This window comes from Melospiza melodia, chromosome 8, assembly GCF_035770615.1.
Source record: "Melospiza melodia melodia isolate bMelMel2 chromosome 8, bMelMel2.pri, whole genome shotgun sequence".
Lineage (NCBI taxonomy): Eukaryota > Metazoa > Chordata > Aves > Passeriformes > Passerellidae > Melospiza > Melospiza melodia.
Window position 1 is genome coordinate 35,159,161 of NC_086201.1, and position 18,957 is coordinate 35,178,117.

The 18,957-nt window shown below is 43.9% G+C and overlaps 1 protein-coding gene across 1 annotated transcript in view; it reads right to left on the minus strand.

Moving 5' to 3' along the window:
• Nucleotides 1-18,957, minus strand: part of ABCA12 (ATP binding cassette subfamily A member 12) — an 80,359-nt gene that overhangs the window by 31,183 nt on the left and 30,219 nt on the right. The window contains exons 11-28 of the mRNA XM_063162653.1: nt 18,322-18,437; nt 17,594-17,700; nt 15,901-16,154; nt 15,678-15,790; nt 15,123-15,247; nt 14,150-14,323; nt 13,104-13,268; nt 11,892-12,093; nt 11,165-11,304; nt 10,481-10,600; nt 9,297-9,387; nt 7,783-7,962; nt 6,592-6,898; nt 4,207-4,321; nt 2,524-2,853; nt 1,628-1,697; nt 1,392-1,526; nt 572-727 (exon numbers count right to left, since the gene is read on the minus strand). Coding sequence (XP_063018723.1) covers nt 572-727; nt 1,392-1,526; nt 1,628-1,697; nt 2,524-2,853; nt 4,207-4,321; nt 6,592-6,898; nt 7,783-7,962; nt 9,297-9,387; nt 10,481-10,600; nt 11,165-11,304; nt 11,892-12,093; nt 13,104-13,268; nt 14,150-14,323; nt 15,123-15,247; nt 15,678-15,790; nt 15,901-16,154; nt 17,594-17,700; nt 18,322-18,437 — 2,900 coding nt within the window. The remainder of the gene's footprint in view (nt 1-571; nt 728-1,391; nt 1,527-1,627; nt 1,698-2,523; nt 2,854-4,206; nt 4,322-6,591; nt 6,899-7,782; nt 7,963-9,296; nt 9,388-10,480; nt 10,601-11,164; nt 11,305-11,891; nt 12,094-13,103; nt 13,269-14,149; nt 14,324-15,122; nt 15,248-15,677; nt 15,791-15,900; nt 16,155-17,593; nt 17,701-18,321; nt 18,438-18,957) is intronic.

The window sequence follows — 18,957 nt, forward strand, 5'->3', positions numbered from 1 at the left end:
TTTTCTTTTTACTTCTGAAGCTTCTAACAACTCCTGACAACAGGCATTAATCACTTCTGGAAAGGTCTCATATTTAGGTTTTTCAGAGCACCTAACTTGATTTATACTAAACAAGCACAGAAAGTTAGAGGACATGGAGTAAAGCTACAGAGTTATTTTCAGTTAGGTGGAAAGAGCAAGGTTTTATGTGTGATCCTAATATTTTACAGGCTAAATATTTAAAGAGATAAGCAAAGAAGAACACATGCCCTTTGCCAAGTGGAAACCTGTATTTGCTTGTCCAGACAAAAGTGTATTTCTACACAGACAGACAGGCATGGAAGGTAACTGCCCAACTACAACACACACAAATATGGGTGTGAAAATCAGTACTGACTCTGCACAACAAATAGAAAGAGCAAATATAATTTAAGGGCCAGATCTCCATTCATGTGAGTACCAGCTTTCAATATTTCCTGTGCTTCAAAATAACAATCAATGGTGTTTTCTGACTATGGTGCCCCTTCACAAATTTGGCTTTGTTTACCCAAAATATAAATTATTATTGCTACCCCTTCTAGCATCCACATACATATCTTGTTGGGGAGGGTGACTTCTTTCCTCAACATCAGCTTGGAGAAGAGCAGGCATCTCTGTTTCTCATTCCAGAAGGGCAGGTAGCTGTTGTACTCAATCCAGTAAGATGGAAGCAGTGGGAAGTACCAGGGAGCAGCCATGCCATATCTACCTGCAGGAACAGGAGTCTCATTCAGCTATCTGTTCCTCAGGAAGTGCCACTGGTGGGGTGCACTCAAAACAGCAAAAATTAACTTCACAGAGATTTCTTGATATGTTCATGCACCACCAAGACTTTGTAGAGACTTTTCTGATTGGCACAATAGGAAGCAGTCACTAATTTGTTATTCTGAGTAACTCCATAGCTGGAGGGCAGGAGAACTTTACATTTTCCACTGGGTAGATTTCCGTATGCCAGTGGACTGCTTCATTAGGTGGGGAAGAAAAGCAAAAGACAAATGTACTGGCTCTTGCCCAAGGCAGGAATTACTTTTTGAAACCAAATGATGTAAGTAACACAGCTCAAAATCACTCAGCTGACAAATGCAGTCTAACATGCTCCACTCTCACCCACCAGACTGCAGTGACACCCTCCTGTGTCCTTGGCTTCAGCTTCTTCAGGAAACCCACCTAGCCAAGTGACAGGCTGAGAAACCCTAATTCTCCCTTGCTCTGCTCTCTCTCAGTGCCATTAACAGGCTCAGACATCCACAATGTTGTGCTCCCTTTGGTGTGGGACAGAGTGTGTCCACTGTCTCACTGCCTCAGCCAGCTCTGTGTTCACTGTTCTCTAAAAGAGGTGCTACAGCACCACCCTCAGTGCTCTGCACCCTTACCTGGGAACACATTCCTTATGTACCAGCCCAGGATGAAGTAAATGAAGGAGTCTATCAGAATGAGCCAGCACATCCAGCCAAAGGAAGTGTTGTCTCCAATCATTGGGGACTTGTACATGTTGTCCCACTGCAGTCCTGCAGAGAGGAATTGAGAAATGCAATCAGAACCCCTCTCAGCCAGTGAAATACCACCCCCAGGAGAGCTCAAAGCCTGGCCCTGTCAGCCACAAACTCACCTATGCCCTGTGCCTCATAGCGAGCAATGTATTGACTTGCATAACTGAAGGCAGTTGGAGACAACAGACTCTGGGGGATAAACAAAATTGAAAACAAGAAACATTTGAATTAGTCTCTAAGAGAAGTCAGGTCAGTCAAGCAATCAGGTACCTCACTGGGTTATTCCAATAGCCACAAAAATGAGTGCTGGGTTTGTTTTTTCCCCAGCAGTCACAGGGAGCACTGGACCAGGCCTGTGATGGGAAGTGCTACCTGGTGACAGGCTGAAATGTCTCCTTGGGGCTTGACTTTCTTTTGCATCCACACCCTGGACACAGCTTCCTCCCTCATACAGGGCTTTATTTTAGGCCTTTGAAATACAGCAGTGCTTGAGAATTACCTCATGGAGCCATGTGGTTAATTCTTTTACCACTTGCATTAATTCATTTCCTGAATTTGGTGATGAGTCTGGCTTCTGGAACCTAACACCTACCTACTCTGCCCCTTGGTAAGAAACAAGGCTTTACATCTACTCCCATGTGTAGGGATTTGAGACACAGGAAGCCAGGGATGATCTGAGGCAGCAATGAGCAAACCCAAACCTCTCACTGAGACAGCCTGGTTTTTCAGAGTGGGTGAAAGCAGCTCATTTTCTTTTGCAATGAAAACACATAGCTCAAACTACTGTGATTCAGCTGGCAGGTGGGAACTCACTAAAATTCCACAAGGAGTGCCTTCAGTCAGGGGACACAGCTAACTCCAGGTGTCCTTCAAAAGGTCCATGGCCAACTCTCCTAGCGTGCTTGTCACCACCCGCTGATGGAATTCAGAAAGGCACGAGGTACAATAAAAGCTGGAATGCACTGAGGTCCCTGCCTCCACACACTGCCTGGGAATATGGAGAAGCAGAACTCACCAGGAGGCTCTTGACAGAGAAGCTCAGGTGGTTCTCAATGACGAGCAGCACGATGAAGGGGAAGAAGGTGAGGATGTAGACCAGGCTGCCCACCAAGGCAGCGATGTTGGTGTTGTTGAAGAAAACACTGATGAAGTAGCTCATGGCTATGATGGACAGACTGTAGTCCATCAGGTACAGGAACAGGAGGGCTGTGTCTGTTTTGGGAAGGATGTCACCCACTTTCAGAACAACAATGAGGAAGGTGACGGTAATCAGGAGGAAGATGGCGCACTCGATGAACCAGGCGATGAAATGGCTGCTGGCATTGACCCCCATCATCTTCATGTACTGCACAGAGGAAGGTAAAAATAACAATCACAAGTGGCATTTCAGAGAAATGAAGAATTATTTCTTTTTCCAGCTTCTGGACAGGGCCTGCAACCAGACCACGCTCATTCTATCCAGGGACAAACCCTGCACTCCCATTTCAGGAATGCCCACAGTTTGCAGAGCAGTCTGTTGGAAAAGAACAAGCCAGAGAGGACCTGCAAGGATCAAATGTCACAGCCCACAGGCTCCAAAGCACCTTCTGGCCTTAGATTTGTAAGTTTTCTAAAGCCTTTTGGTTGTTTTTTAAAATAATGATAATAGATCCAGTGGCTTAAGCCTAAAAGCTCTCAAATGTCTTTGAAACCAGACCTTTCTCACACAACCCCAAGACAAAAAAATAACAGCTAAATTACTATGGTCAGAAAGAAAAAATATTAATTTGTATTAGCTGATAATTAATCCCCCTTGCATAAAACTGCAAATTTGTATTGATAAATCCAGAAGAAGCTTGCTAATTTGCAACTTGCATAAAACTGCAAATTTGTATTGATAAACCCAGAAGAAACTACATGTGCTGGTGTTTTCTTGTGGATTATAACACAGCTAAAAAGATTAATGATGCCCTGGTCCTTGGAGACAGTGAAAAGGGTTGTCTAAATTAGAGTAGGGGGCTGCCAGAGAGCACACCCTGGGGTTCATTCATTTTTCATCTCATCACAGGTCAGAGTGTCCTTTCTTGGAAGTGTTTTTGGTGAATCAGTATTTGTTTCCATGGTGTTGGATAAAAAACAAATCTGCCCAAAGCTTTTGTTGCTTGCTGAGGCTTAGTTTGACAAAAGTTCTTCGCTGTTCATCTCTGTTGACAGTGATCACACTGAAAACCTGAGTTAATTTCATAAATTCCCAATGTCTCAATGTCATTTCTTTTCCAACAGGCAGCCTGAATGAAGAACTTCATTTCAGAGGAGCTGATGTAATATGTAGCACCTTCTGAAATATTAAGTATAATAACTTCAAGGATAGGAAATAAGTCACTTTTCATATCTTTGTCCCCAGTAGGTATGACTCAAAGTCAATTTTTAGAGAGCTTTAAATCTTCAGAAACTCTGTAATTTTGTGAGGTGCCCATGTTTCCTGTGTTCAGCACTGCAAAGCAATTCCCTCCACTTGAAGGGCAAACACCCTGCATTTCCATGGCTTTGAGCTTGGTTATAATGTCAGAATTCACACACTGCAGGTCAAACAATAGGTATCTGGAATATTTGCCTTAATGCTTGTTTTGCTCCATTTAATATTGCACATCAGACACGCCAACCACGAATAAGGAAAATCTGTTTATAATTCTGCACGCCCCAGAAAGTTTCCCCATACCTCATAAAGCCTGAGATCTTTCTCCTGAACGAGTGTTTTAACAAAATCAGCTATAAACAGCACCCAGGCAGCCATCAGAGCAAATGGAAGAGAGTAGGTCACGCTGGTTAAGAACCTGTAAAAGGCAAAAGCAAGCTTTAGCTGAATACAAAATGTTCTGAGGATTAAGGCTTTGTACAAGAATATATTTTTCAGAACAATACTATGGCACAGGAAAAGACATGCTTATATTTCAAAATGTGGAATAAAATTAATAATTAGTAAAAAAGACTCCTTTGCCATTGCATTGGACTTTCTATTCATCAAACTCCTGACTGCTCAGAATATTTTATTTTTTTTAATGTTGCAGAGGGCTTTCCTTGCTCAGCAGCACCACTGGCAGAGGCAAGAAGCACCATGGGCAGTGGCATCTCCTGGCTCTCTGATGAGCTGCATTCCATTTGGAAACATCACATAATACCCAGATCTAATGGCCAAATTTCATGATCAGGCTATATTTCCTGTGTTGGAGTCTGGATGTGGGTGTTTTCCCAAAGGTTGTCTGTCCCACCACCCCCCAGGACAGGCAGACCCAGGGCACATTTCTTAGCTCCTCATTTTAGCTAAAACCTTCCAGTGCCAAATGTGTGAGGAAAAAAAATCCCAAATACAATGGTCAAAAATAAATTTCTCCTTTTGACATGGAAACCAAGTTTTTATAGCAGGGGATCCCCTTCATTCCATCTGCAGGGTTTACATTTTCCTCCTTAATTTAGAAACTTGACTTAAAACCCACAACCAGTGTTATTCCTGGAATAATGTACAATAACAATGAGAAATGAACATTACATTTGTTTTCAAACTTTTTTTTCCCTGTAAAGCTGAAAATTTCCTATAAACCAGCATTTTAGGAAATGCTTCCATGCAAATGAAGCCTTATTTATAAAGAACCAGGAAAGGCTCTCCTAAAAATTCAGCATAGCACAACACCTCTTGTGTACTGGTGCTTATATATATAAAAATAACAACATATATAAATTATATATATACATATATATATAATATTATATAATATATATAGTATATTTATATATACTATATAATATACTATATATGATATACTATGTACTATATACTATATAATATATAATACATAATACATAAATAACATATATATTACATACCATATATTATATTTTATTATATATAATATATATTATAGATAATATATAAATATATAATGATATTATATATATAAATGCATATAAATATACATAAAAATATATTTATATATAAATGTATAAATATATAAATTATAAATAAATATATAAAAATATAAATATATCTATATATACATATATATATCTATATATATATTCTCCCCCCTCTTCTCTCCAGTATGGTAACTGTGCAATAACTGTGCAATAATCAATAAGCAGACATTTTGTGATGACTTCTGCTGGATGCAAATCCAAAGCCTTGAGGTATTTCAATAATTGAGCAAACACCTCCCTCTGAACCTGGGCTGGGGAGAGGGAAACCCAAAGGCAAGTGGTTTTCCCAGGAGTTAATCACTGCACAAAACTCTCTCTCAGAAATAACCCAGGAATTTGCTGCAGAATTGGGTTTGGATGCTTCCTTCCTGCTTCCTGGGCACCTCCCTTGTCCTGAGAAGGGGGTACAGGTTTTAGGTGCCCAGCTCTCTTCAGTGCCAGCTGACACAGGAGATGAACAGCTCTGCTGTGGCTCAAAAATGATATTTTACAGCTCCCAAACAATCTTTCGGCTCATGCAGTTGGCATGGAGGTTTTTCAGTAGGAAAAACTCCTAGGTCCAGCCTATCCCTTTGCTCCAAGGGAGACACTCAGTCAGGGCACAGTGATCCTCACATCAATACTTCTGCTGAACATCCTGCAGTGCTCCCTGATGGACCCTGAAATCCCTTCCCGGTGTGTTTTCCACTCAGTTTGGCCACTGTAAAGCTCATAAACCTAGGCACCCTTTCTTCCCCAAAAAAATCAGTTTTCTAAGTTCTGCTGCATTGTCTGCATGTGAACACCTGCAGAACAAGCCAAGACTCATATTTAATCAAGTTTTGGCAAATCTCAACCCCACTATGTGTAGCAAAACAGGGACAGGGAGTTTTACCTGCTGGAAAACCTACAGTTACCACCACAAACCAGGTATTAAAAAAACACTGAAAACTAAGATTAGGCAAACTAAACAGACCATCTTAGAGTCAAAAATTCTCTCTTTTGGGAATTTTCTTGAGAAAAAAACCCCAACTGAACAGAATGAAATTATTTTTATGCCATGTGAGTATGGTATTAAGGAATGGTGAACTCAACCAGTCAGGGACAAGATGAGTTGACACAAAACACGAAGGCAAAAGCCACCCAAACTTACATATCCTTGTTGTAGCAGGGGTAGGGCATGGCCTGGACCTGAACAGCTATTTCCTCTGGTTTCTTGCCAGTCTGTAGCTCAATGATGGCCCTTTCAATGCTGTCCTGGATGTAGATGAAGGCCCTGCTGTAAATCTGGCTCTGGGAGGTGGAGTTGTGCGGGCCCACGGTCCAGATGCGCTCGCGGATCCTGTTGGTGGTTTGGGTGATCCTGCTGCTCATCCTGATGGTGTAGTTGAGCACAGGAGGGAGGGACAGGCCACCAGGAACTGACTGGCCAGGCCTTGGAGGCAGCTTGAAAATGATACCTGGGAAAAGAAAGGGAAAAGGATTTCCTTTGGAGTCGACAGCACACACAGATATGTAGAAACTCCTCCTTTTTACAAGGCCTCTTCACAGAAATTTTTCTATCCAGAACATTTTTCCTGTTTTTTCCATATGTAAAACATGTGATAGAATGGAGGATGAACAGAGAAGAAAACTGCTGCTATGGGAAAGGACAAATACTACCAAGGTTTGAAGTTCCAAGAGAGGCAGAAGTTTCTATCTACCCCTCAATTATGAAGTATAAAAGCAAACAGGTCACAGGATTTATGAGTGGATCTAATCTTTAAACATTAAGATGTATTAATGATACAAATATAAGTTCCTATTTTATGCTCCCTCTACCCCTCTCTGCAGTTTGATCCCACAATCCAATACCACAAATGTGAAAAGTGTGACTTAGAAGACCCAGTACACCATTATGGTGCTTGGCTGGAATACCTCAAGTGATTTATGACCTTCTAATAAATTGAATTGTCTCATATTTGGACTTGAGGATCTTAAAAGGTCTTTTCCAACCTGAATGATTCTGTGATACCTTTCTTGATTAAAGCACCTTTTCCCAGAGCAGCTTGAAAGGAAATGTCTGCACAAAGATCACCTTGGGCCAGTGGGATTTTATTCAAACTGAGAATTAACCAAGAGGAATCACCAGCTGACCACAGACAGGGGAGGTGCAAGGGAAGAGGAGGTATGAAAAGGAGGTCTCAATGTGCAGGTCCCACACACACCTGCTCCAAATCAACTGCAGTGTGGTGGGAGCTGTGACCACAACAGTTGCTGGAGAAAAGCCAAATATTTTATGCTGCATTCCCACACTCTATCAGGCAGAATTTAACTGTCAGGGGGACTTGGGACTGTCACATACTTGCAAACAGCTCGTTCTTCAGGAAGAGCTCCTTAGCCACCGCTTCCATCTCGTCCAAGTCCTGCACCGGCTGGATGCGGTTGAAGGAGACGCAGGAGGAGACGTTCACAGCCAGGGCAGCCAAAGTGTTCAGCTGCTCAACAACATCAGCGTTGTTCTGCAGCTCCAGCCGGATATCATCTAGGGAAAAACCCCACAAACAACCCCTCCAACATCACTACACCCAGCAGAAATCCCACTCCATCTTTCCACTCCTTCACGCGGCTGATGACACCAGAAAGGAGGAAAGAAAACAAACCAAAAGGCATCCTGCTAAATATGCAGTGTGAAATACATTTCTGCACTCAGCAATGCAATGGAGGCATGCTGTTGACCCAGTTTTTATGTTAATCATTTGTAATATGCTCGTGAGCTTGCCTTTGGGAGGATGCCAGCAATGGGATGTGACAGCCATCCCAAATCAGAAGTCCCCACTAACCTGCTGAGGCTTTAGACATGCACGTGGTGCATCCTTTCCCCATTCCTTCCACACCCTCTGGTTTAGTAGGTAATCAACTCTCCTTTTGAGCTGCTGTGTCTCAGGGGAGGACATGCTTTATCCAGGCACATCAAGGCAGAGCTGTGAATGCTGTGCTGATGTGTGGACTCAACCTGATGCTGCAGTTAATAAAGATGCTGCTGTTTGCTGGCAGGTTTCAAAGGTGGCTGCATAATGCAAGGTAACTAATGTGGAACAGCTGCTGCAGGCTCCGTGGCTTTATGGGGAGTTTAGGCAGGAGCTGTTGCTCATGAATAACACAGGGGTCAGCACCAACTGCATGTAAATGGCTGCAACAGACCATAATCACTCTTGGCTGCTGCTGGGCCTTGCTGGCACAGTCCAGATCTATGGTGACATGCCTGGCCACTCACTGCCAAAGCAGGTAGGAACAGCAAGCCTGGCAGGAAGGGACTGGGATCCCCCATGCACTCACAGGGATGTACTACCACCACTGTTACTGGTGATTCTCACAGTGCACAGCTCCAAATGCCACCTTGGAGGGCCTTGCAGACCTACCAAACTGCAGCAGAGCATCTCCTGCATTGCTGCCCCTGGCTCCATCAGCCTGGGTACATTTATGTGATCCCTGGCTCTTCTGCTCTGGAGAAGTTCTGGTCTGAACCTCGCTGCGATGCAAGGGAGCTCTCCACGACATTTTCCAGCCGAGTCCCAGGTAGCTCATTTGAAGCCATAATTACGGCTGAACAGTGTCCCCCAGTGGCCACACACCGCGGCAAAGCTCCCGTCCCTGCAGCCCGAGCACCCAGGGGAAACACCTCTCCACACCAGGACTCTGCTCTCTAAGAGCCTTTTCCCTGCAAGATTTCTGCATCACTGCGATTGCCGTGCCCTGGAGCCTCCAACATGGGCCAGAGAAGAGCAGACTATGGGATGGCTGCAGCTGGCTGAACCTGGAGCTCCCAGGCCTGAAGCACAAGTGAGGAAGAGGGCAGCACATCATGGACACACTCACCCAGCTCATTTATCTGACTCAGGAGCTCAGCTGCGTCCAGATCCACCATCAGCTTGATAAAAACCTGCACAAAGGGGTTCTGCAGGGCATTCTACCAACAAGCAGAGAAAGACAAAGCATCAGTTTGACCAGAAGCTCCTTGAGTTCACTCACTGTGCAAATCCAAACCACCACAAAGCAGCTGCCTTCACTGGGTATTTGCACTGCCCCCTCCCTACTCCCTTCACTCTGCATCAGGATGGGGAAATGTCAGCAATGGAAACACCATAGAAAGCTCCCTAAATCCAAGTCAGTGCTTCTCTGAGTCAAGAAAGGATGCCCACTGAGTCTCCACCAGGCACTGGAGTCCCATCAAAAAAATCATGGATGATTTTAGTTATTCTAGAAGTAAATTTCCCTTGTGTCTGTTTTAAGTCCTGTGAACACAGCCAGTGCACAATGCAAAGGCAACCAAAACTTAACTTGGAGATCAGCACAGGTTTTTGTTTGGCTGAATATTCCACCAATGACTGCAATCAGCAGAGAGCATTTCATTTCACTTTTGCATATTCCACTCTGGATTTTCTCTTGGTGCCATGGAAATTAGAATGAATTCCAGCCCCTAAAATTAACTGCTAATGCTTTTGGCTTCCAGGGATCTCATTTTTGTAAGAAAAGGAGACAATTTTTACTACAGAGAATGGTAAACAAGTGTGTGTAACATTACAGTCTACTGCCTTCTGTATCCAGGCAAGGCTAGGCTTCTTAGGAGGGGGAAAAAGAAATTTTATTTACATTCACTGAGGTACAAAACATCTTCCAGCTCTTATGTGTGTACCCAGAACTACATGCTTATTATAGATACTGTTTCATTCTCTGAAAAATTCATTTCTTGCCTGGTCTTGGCTGGCTGGATCAGTCCATCAAGCAGAAAGTTAATTTACAAACTGAAGAGTGTTCCCTCCAGCAGGCCCCAGTACAGCCAGGGTCAGGGAACATATTACAAACAGTTCATTTGAGAAAGAGAATTTACAGGGAAAGGTGAGGCAGGAGCATCTCTGTTAAGGAACAGGCAGAAACTGTGAAGTCCAGGACACCCTGAGAGGGGCCTCCCCAGCTGACCTAAGATGTCCCTGGAAGCCCAGTTTGCTTCAGTGAACAGATTCCCTCCTGGCAAGAGGCAGAGGGGAGGTTGGAAGTCATACCTTGATCATTGGAACTGTCTGGTTTAACTTAGTCAGTGAATTCAGGATGACAGGAGACTGGTCCAGCCACTCCTGGGACTTCAGGGCCAACTCAGCCATCTGCTCCAGGGTTGCATTTGACTACAAAAGAAGCCCACAACATAAAAGGATTACTTTATTCATTACCTTACAGATTTTAACTAATTAATAAATAAATCAATAAGACTGCTGAGATCAAATTTGTTTTCCTTAGGATTTTTCTTAGCATACTCTCATTGTTTGGCAAAATGTCTTAACACACTGGATTTATGCAAGTACTTAAAAATATTATATTTTAGGGCATGTCTTGAATATCTGCTTTCCTTCTGCCTCTGGTCTGCCTGTGAACAAGCACTGGTTACAGCATTTGTCCTGGGAGACACATCTCTCCTACTGGCTGAAAATATGGGGGTGAAACTTGATAAGCTGGAGGCCTTCAACAATTGTCCTATAAATATTAGACCAACAGCAGCTTCTGGAGAGAAGATTCAACCAAAGACAAAAGATGACTCATATGGCCAGCAAGGCAAGCAGGTAAAGATAATGTGATGAATACTCCAAACAGTGAGAAAGCAGCCCTCTGCTTCCCAGGGAAACAAGCCTGTGCTAGATAAATTACAGCCCTGTGCAGTGGGTGTATGCTGATGTCCTGGAGCAGAGCCATACCTTTCCCATGATTGCTCGAGTTTCTGGGGTGTCTGGTGTGAAAAGGATCTTCCCAAGCACCATTGGTTTTAAGAAAGACCAAATCAAAGCTCCAGTGGGGGTCTTGACCAGGTCCAGGTAAAAGGATAAGCAAAATGGGGCTGCAAGGGGAGAAAAGCAAAAAATTACACTGAGAACAAACAGACCAGACACAAGAAAGCTGCCAGTGTGTTTTTTCTCCCATCTGCCCAGTTTGTTGCTGTGGCCAGTGAATACCTTCAGGGCCCTCTTCACTGACTGATCTAATGCATCTTGACAAAAGCAATCCACCCCCAAGATCTCCTGTTGCTGAACTCAAGACAACAAGAGTCTCTCTGCTGGAGCCAACATTGTCTGCTTGAAGGTTAAATGGAGTTTTGTGAACTCAGAGGAGCTAATAATGTCAGTACAGTCAGGAAAACTACACATCAAGGAAAAGCAGTGACCTGTCGAGCCCTAGGACCAGATCATCAACAAATGGGAGACAGTGCAGTGTCAAGCACTGCTCTGCTGCACAGGCAGTTTTCCCTTTGAACATTTATGGAAATAAACCACCAACAATTAGGGCAGTGCAGATCTTCAGCTACCATAAATAATGAGCACTTACAGCCCTCAGAGACATATGGAGAATAGCTCAGCACTAGATCTGTCTGGAAATAGCAGAGTTCAGCTCTGAAATGTTTGTGCCCTAGGGAAAAGCCAGACTTACTGGAATCCTGAGGAATCCCGTATTTCCTCATCAGCTTTTGGACATAGACATCCCCTGCATGAGAGCTGTTGCTTACAGGGTCTCCAAAGTCTGGAAGCAAAGACTCAAAAAACAAGGGTGTGATCTCCTGGTTGCAGAGGATTTTTGACATGGATTTAAAAGTGCCATGTGTTATCCCAGAGTTGTTTGGTTTAAATAATGTCTGCAGAAAAGACAAAACACAAATAAATCTTGCACACTGAAAGCATCCCCCTTGGAGACAAATAACAGAATGAGAAGGAAAGCACTGAACTTTTTTATACTGCTTTCTTATGACAGGTTTGCATTTACCAAAATAGGAACTTTCTATGGAAATCATGTATTTTTTTGTTATGACAGAGGTGGCACATTTATTTCCAGGTATGACAACCAATGTGGGAAGTGCCTACAATGTGTGCAGAGAAATTCCCTATAATGTGTGCCTGGTGACATTCACACACCTGGGTTACAACACACATTTGTCACATGGATGTGCACATCACTGTCCCCATCCAGCCCATGGCTGCACGTGGCTCTGCAATGTGCAGGCAGAATGATGACCAGGAACAATTCCTGCCACTTGTGCTCTCCTGGACCATGGATCAGAGATGGATTGGGCACTGTGCTGGATGAAGGCAGAGCACCCTGGAGTTACTGCAGCTGTCAGAGCAGTAATGGGTTTGTACTGAATGTTTTGGGCACTCTGAGGCTTTGGGTGTGATCTAATGCACACTAAAGCTAAGGCAGTTTTTTGCTGCTGACTTTGGAGAGTTTGCCTTTAGTGGGCAGTTCTCCAGCTGATCCTTCCAGTATTTTGCTGCAAATCCTCTCTCCTTTAAGACATTCTTGCTCCAAGTCTTCCCCCCCACTCATGAGCACATGATGGTCCCACTGCTCCAAATCAAAACTCCCCCAGGAAGGCAACACAGACTCACAGAATGGATTGGGTTGGAAGAGACCACAAAGCTCATCTCATTCCAACCTCCTGCCATGGGCAGGGACACCTACCAGAAGCCCCATCCAGCCTGGCCTTGAACACTTCCAGAGATAAGTTTGATAGAGCTTTTCCTCAGAACACTGTTGCTTTGAAACAGAATCTATGTTTAATGCACCTGTGGTTTCTAGAATAAGAAATTACTGTGGAAACCATTTCAGTGGTATTTTGCCTCAAAAGCACATGCAGGCTACACATACCTTAGTCAGTGGCATTTTCCTGGACTGTCGGAGCTTTTTCAGGGAATGAATAGCTTGTAGCAATGGATCAATGCCAGATTCAACCTGGTGTCTGAAATATTTCATTTTTGTCAGAAGGCCTAACATCTTGTCCATAGGTTTCTGGAGTTCCTTAGGGAAAAACATCTGCAAGAGGCAGGAAGGAAATCAATTATGATGAGCAGGAATCTGCATGCACAGGCATGCACACGCCCATATTGTGTTAACTCAAACATGAGCACTGTGGGATTTTCAAAATTGCAAGGAGGCTTTACAGAGGGGGTGTCCCATGGGAAATGAATGGGATTAGTATTCCTAAATCCCCAAGCACTTTTGCAAACCTTTCACCTGAACATTACATAATCTAACAGTGTATTTCCAAACATCTGCAGTTGGGAAATATGTGTCATGTACTGGCTGGGATACGACCAAATCTCCCATTTCACAGAGCACAGGTGTCAAACACCACAAGTGACTTTTGACCTGAGCCCAAATTCATTGGCATTGTCATTTAACAACTTTTTTTTTGCCCAGGATCACTCCTGTATTTTTAAATACATGCTCACTATTCACTTCTTCATGAATGTTTTCTTAGATGCTGTTGCTATAGCTGGGGGGTGGGGGGAATTTCAATCATTTAATAACTTTGTAGTTCCAAATAGATAGGGAAAAGATATGTTACAGGACTTTTTCCAGGGCTTCCCTTTTCAAGGCATCAAAAAATTTAGCTCATTTTTGGGTCAGCTGGGAGTGTTCAAAAGGTTGTGACAGCACATAAAGGATACTAGCAGACAGGGAGGCATTTAGAGTAGGTCCAGTGCCTTTAAATGAGGTTTGCTGCTTTACACCAGCTGGGATTCTCATTTATATCCACGCTGTCACAGCATGGATATGCAATAAAACTTGCTGCATGAGCAAAGCCTGATCTTTGGCTTGTGTAAATCAGTGTAGCTTCTGGCCACTGCAATGATATTTTATAACCTTTCAGCCAGGGCGTGCAGAAAGCACTCCAAAAATCCAGCACTAACCTTGTACAAGAAATTGTAAATGTCCAAGTGTCTCAGCAGGGTGACCCCAAGGAGGTAGGTCCTGCGAGTCCTCTCTGGCACAGGGAGGCTGCACAGCTCCTGCAGCACCACCTGCAGCTGTGGGTCAGTGGGATGGGCACTGCAGGACTCCAGCTGCAGCACCTGAGAGAGGAGCTGGGTGTGCACAAAGGGAAAAGAGAATTATTAAGGGTGTACTGCACACTCCACCATGCCTGGGTTTATCTTGCCTGGCTGTTGTTCTTTCCACAGTGCCATATTTCAACCACCCAAGAACCAGAAAATGCCTGCCCATTACTCCTGCTCCCAGGGACAAATCCTAAGGACTGTGTTTTACTACCCAGCTTGCACAGTAGTAAAAACTTTTGTGGCTTCAATTTCTCACTGACTGATGCATGTGAAGTTTGGAAAAGAGCACACTCTTTGGGGCCCAGTCCAGACAAGATGGCTGGGAAGGGGGAAAGCATCTGGAGCTCTGCTTGCAGGAGCAGGAGGCTGAGGAAGGGAAGCTCTTCTCTCATTCTGGGAGGGTATTTTTGGACCCTGAGCGCTCTCACACGTTGTGGTTATAAATGTGCTCTTCCACCTGGACTGGGACAACTTCCCAGTGACCAGGACAACTGAAAACCCTGCTCAGCCCCCTTGAGTGTGTCCCAGAGAGTTGTGCCCTGCTCCAAATCAGAGCCATCCCTGTCCAGGCAGTGCCTGGCTGCTGTCCAGCTCCAGCCCAAGGGACCATATGGCTCCCAGTCTCCAGTGGCTGGGCTGACAACAGTGATGCTCCTACTGCATTCCTGGGGGCTTTCCCAACCCATAACATGCCCTGCTATCCTCTGTCTGTCCCTGTGGGGTCATCTGTGCTGTCACACACCCAGTGACCTGCTCAAATTACAGTTTTAATGGTCTGAGCAGTAGAAAGCAACAAGACCTCCCTAAAGGATAACAGCAAACTCACCTGACTGCTGTTTTCTGGGAAAGATGCTTCCAGAAGAGCATCAATGCTGGCTGTGGACATTCCTGTTGTGTTTCTGAGGTCCTCTTTGAGCTGCTCCACATTTTTAAATACATCTCTTAACTTTTCTGGAATAAACAGTCAAAGAACAATTGATGTTACAGCTTTCTCCAGACACACAGCAAATCTCAAGCACTTATGTGAAGTATGGGAGTGTGGTACCTCGCTGCTCACAAGAAAAAAGTCAAAAAAACTTGGAACATGCAGTCATTACTCCCTACATTTTACAGTCTGGTTTTTGGGCTGAAGTTATCACATCTCAGGACAGCAAAATTTGCTCAGATGGAAATACTTGGTGCTTTTTTTTGTAAAGAAAACAAAGTGTGGTCTTGAACAGGCTCTGGAAGTACCCCAGATAAAGGATCCCAAGGTCATTTTGTGTGGTTATTTCATTCATACCAGCTCTTCCTGGCAGCTGGGCAGTCTGGGACTTCCAGCAGCAAGTGTGGTACCAGTGGTGATGTTTACCAACATTGTAAAGAAAATACAGAAGAGTACCTTGCTTGCTGGAGTCTGTTAAACCCTCAGTGACATTCAACATGGAATTCAAAGTAGCCACATACTGAGGAATCTCTTGAAAGAAACCAATTTCTGGTACATTTTCTTGAAGCCTGAATTGGAAAAACAAAACAACAAACAAAAGTAGGAATACAAAGAGAAGGCAAGAAGTCATTTCATAAACAGAATACTAAAACAGTCTAGCTCAGAGAGAGAGCCTCACCACTTGAGCTGTGCCTGGATGTCTGTGGCATCCCCAATGAGGACATTCTGGAGCTCCTGGGAGATCCTCCTGTGACTCAGCACGTTGGCCACCAGCTGGCTGCTCAGCTCAGCAGCACGGAGGAGCTGCTCCTGAGCCTGGCCCTGCTCACACAGCTCCCCAAAGGGAGCCTCAGGGAGCTGGCAGAGCTGCTGGATGGACTGAAAGCTCTCATGGTCACACAGAAGTGCTGTCAGATCCTGGAGGCGAGAGATCTTCAAAGGACATTTGGAAAAAAAAAAGGGAGAAAAATGCACAAACACCAGTTAGATGAGAGAATTGTAAAAGGCAAGCTTTAAAGAGTCTAGCTGTCCCTTTCTCTGTCTCCTTAGGACTAGGATTTTGAAATATATATATATTTAGTTCATTCAAAAGGTCTGCCAATGGAACAGCTTGTGACAATCATTGTGTGAGCTTCTGGCAAGCCTGGCTGAATCTAATAAACCTTGCAAACCTTAACATGTCATTTCCCCTGCCCAACACACTTAAGACAGCAGCACTCCATTGGACTTACCTGTTTATTAATTAATCTTCTCAGAGACCAAATAAATCTATCTTGCACAACAGGTTTAGCCTTTCAGATACCACCTGGTCATCTACTGCAGCACAGGAAAGGGACTTGGCCACAAGTCAGAGCTTCCTCATCTGCCAAACTGTGTCAAATTATAGTCCTTTGCTATTATGGGCTTCCCTCTTGTCTGACATCATTATTTACATTATCAGGCTCTTAGGGGAAGTATTATTTTCAGCTTTATGCCCTTAAGTACCTGTCACACTGAGGCTCATCATATTATTGTTACAGATATATTACACAGCAACAACATTGCACACTGCTGTATTTTTTAAAGGGACTTTTAAATGCTATTTCTCATATGGAGCAATAGACTGAAGTGCACGCATGCTATTAGTGCAGTCATGAAGAAGCATTTTGTTCAAATGAGGCACTGCCAAACCCAAAGCTGGTGAGGGAACTCCATGAATCAATCCTGGTGCTTCACCTCAGAAGCCATTCTGGTGTTGTGTGACATCTGGGGCCAGAGGAGCATGTGGGGACTTGACTGCAGCCACACTGGGGCTGGTACAGCTCCTTAGGCACAGCAGTAACCCAGTTAGTCATGCTGCTAACTGCCACTCAGGAGTGCACAATTCCTTGGATTTTCAGCAGGGCAGAGGTATCTAATCCCTATCTGTGCCTTTCAGAACTCCTCCCTGCCTCCTCCTCAAGAGAAGCTGAGGCATCCTAGAATGATTGCAGCTCTGCAAGGTGCTTCAGGAAGTCTCAATATACTGAATTTTAAAACTAGTGGTGCACTGAGGAATATGCTGTCACTGGCCATCTCTGCAGTGCTCATCCTCCTGGGACAGCTGGTGGCAAACAGAGCCATCCTATCCATGGGAGGACAGGAACACCTCTACCTTCTCTGAAAAATGGATGTACACTCAGTAGGGACAGATAAAAGAACAAGTTCCTCAACCCAGTTTACAGGTGACCTTCAAATCTAGGCAGCCCCCAGAACACAGAGTTTCAGCCCTAGTTTTTATCAGCCGTTCTCTTAAAAAAACTCTTTTCCATACTCTGTTTTTCAAAACCACCATTGCACATTCATGTATCACTGCGGGATGTCCTTCAAGTCAGCATTTAAAGCAGACTCACTTTTAGCTTCAGGAGCTCTGGTATGGATGAATGTTTCTCAGAGGTATTATTTTGCATAAAAGAGTTCTTTTTCAGATGAGTTTGCTTCAAAAGCAGTGTGATGTTTTCTGTGCAGGGAAAAAAAAACAATAGTTACTCCAGACAAAAATGCCAGAAACTTCACAGAGGGAATATTAGCACTTTTATTCTGTGGCCAACTGAGCATTGCTATTTTCCACCAAACCCCCACGGCTGAGGACCTCTGAAATCACAGAGCAAGGCCCAAATTGTAATCTGGGTTATAAGGGACTGAGTTCAAGTAGGTGCTCTGTTCCTAGTGAAATCCAGCCCATGCTGGTGCACAGGTAAAACCTCTTGGGTGTTACAATAAGCACACAAGATGAGTATCTATGCGAAACACCATGTTAGCTCTCAGAAATAACTGCTGTCATATTACAGCTACAAAAAGCTGGGAAGGGAAAGAATTTTCTATTTGTAAGATTGCTTTGTCTGAGTGTCAGCATCCTGTCATCACACTGAGAAGAAGAGATGTACCTTCTGGAGAGACTGGGATGGAAACTCATAATCCCAAAGCGACATAACTCAAACAAAACCCCAGTCTGGCTTGCCCATGTCTCACAGCTCCAGTTAATTGCCAGCAGATAAAACCATGCAGCACCATTCCTTCCCACCATTAGGTAAAACACATTGCAGCTGAGGCCCCTGAGCATTAATGAAATCATGATCACCTGTCAATTCCCCATCCTCAGCTTCTGCAGAATTTATTAAACACATCAGGTAAGGGTTATAGCTGTTGTTCGCTGTCACCTGCAAGATGGTGTTTTGAAATTCTAAAAACAGAAATCTGAAAAATAAGATAGGAATTTAAATCAGCTTCACTTTCAAAAACAAGGTATGTATTAGTGAGGGACCTGTCAGCTGTGGATGCTGCTCCTCAGCAGAGTAAATAAAAATTCCAGATGAAAGCCATCTCTCCTAAGTGGGTACCCCCCCAGTTTTATTCCATCAGTTCTTTCTGCTGTTATTTCCCAAAGCTGTCATTCACTCTCAAAATAAGAAAACACACTTGAAAAGTTCACGTCTATGTGATGGATGCATTACACAGATGGAAAGGCACACCTAAGGGAGACCGAGGATCAAAAATTAGAGAGTCATCCCACAAAGGAAGGTTTTCCCATGAGCCTACCACTGGTGGTGAGACTCCTTCAGGACTCTGTTCCACTGCATTGATATGTGTGCCAACACACAAAATTTTTTGTTAGTCTGACTTTCAGCTGTACTTTCAGCTCAAGGAGAAGTTTCCTCTTCTTCAATTTAACCCACATTACACATTGTGTCCTAAATTACAGTGATTGCAGGCTTAA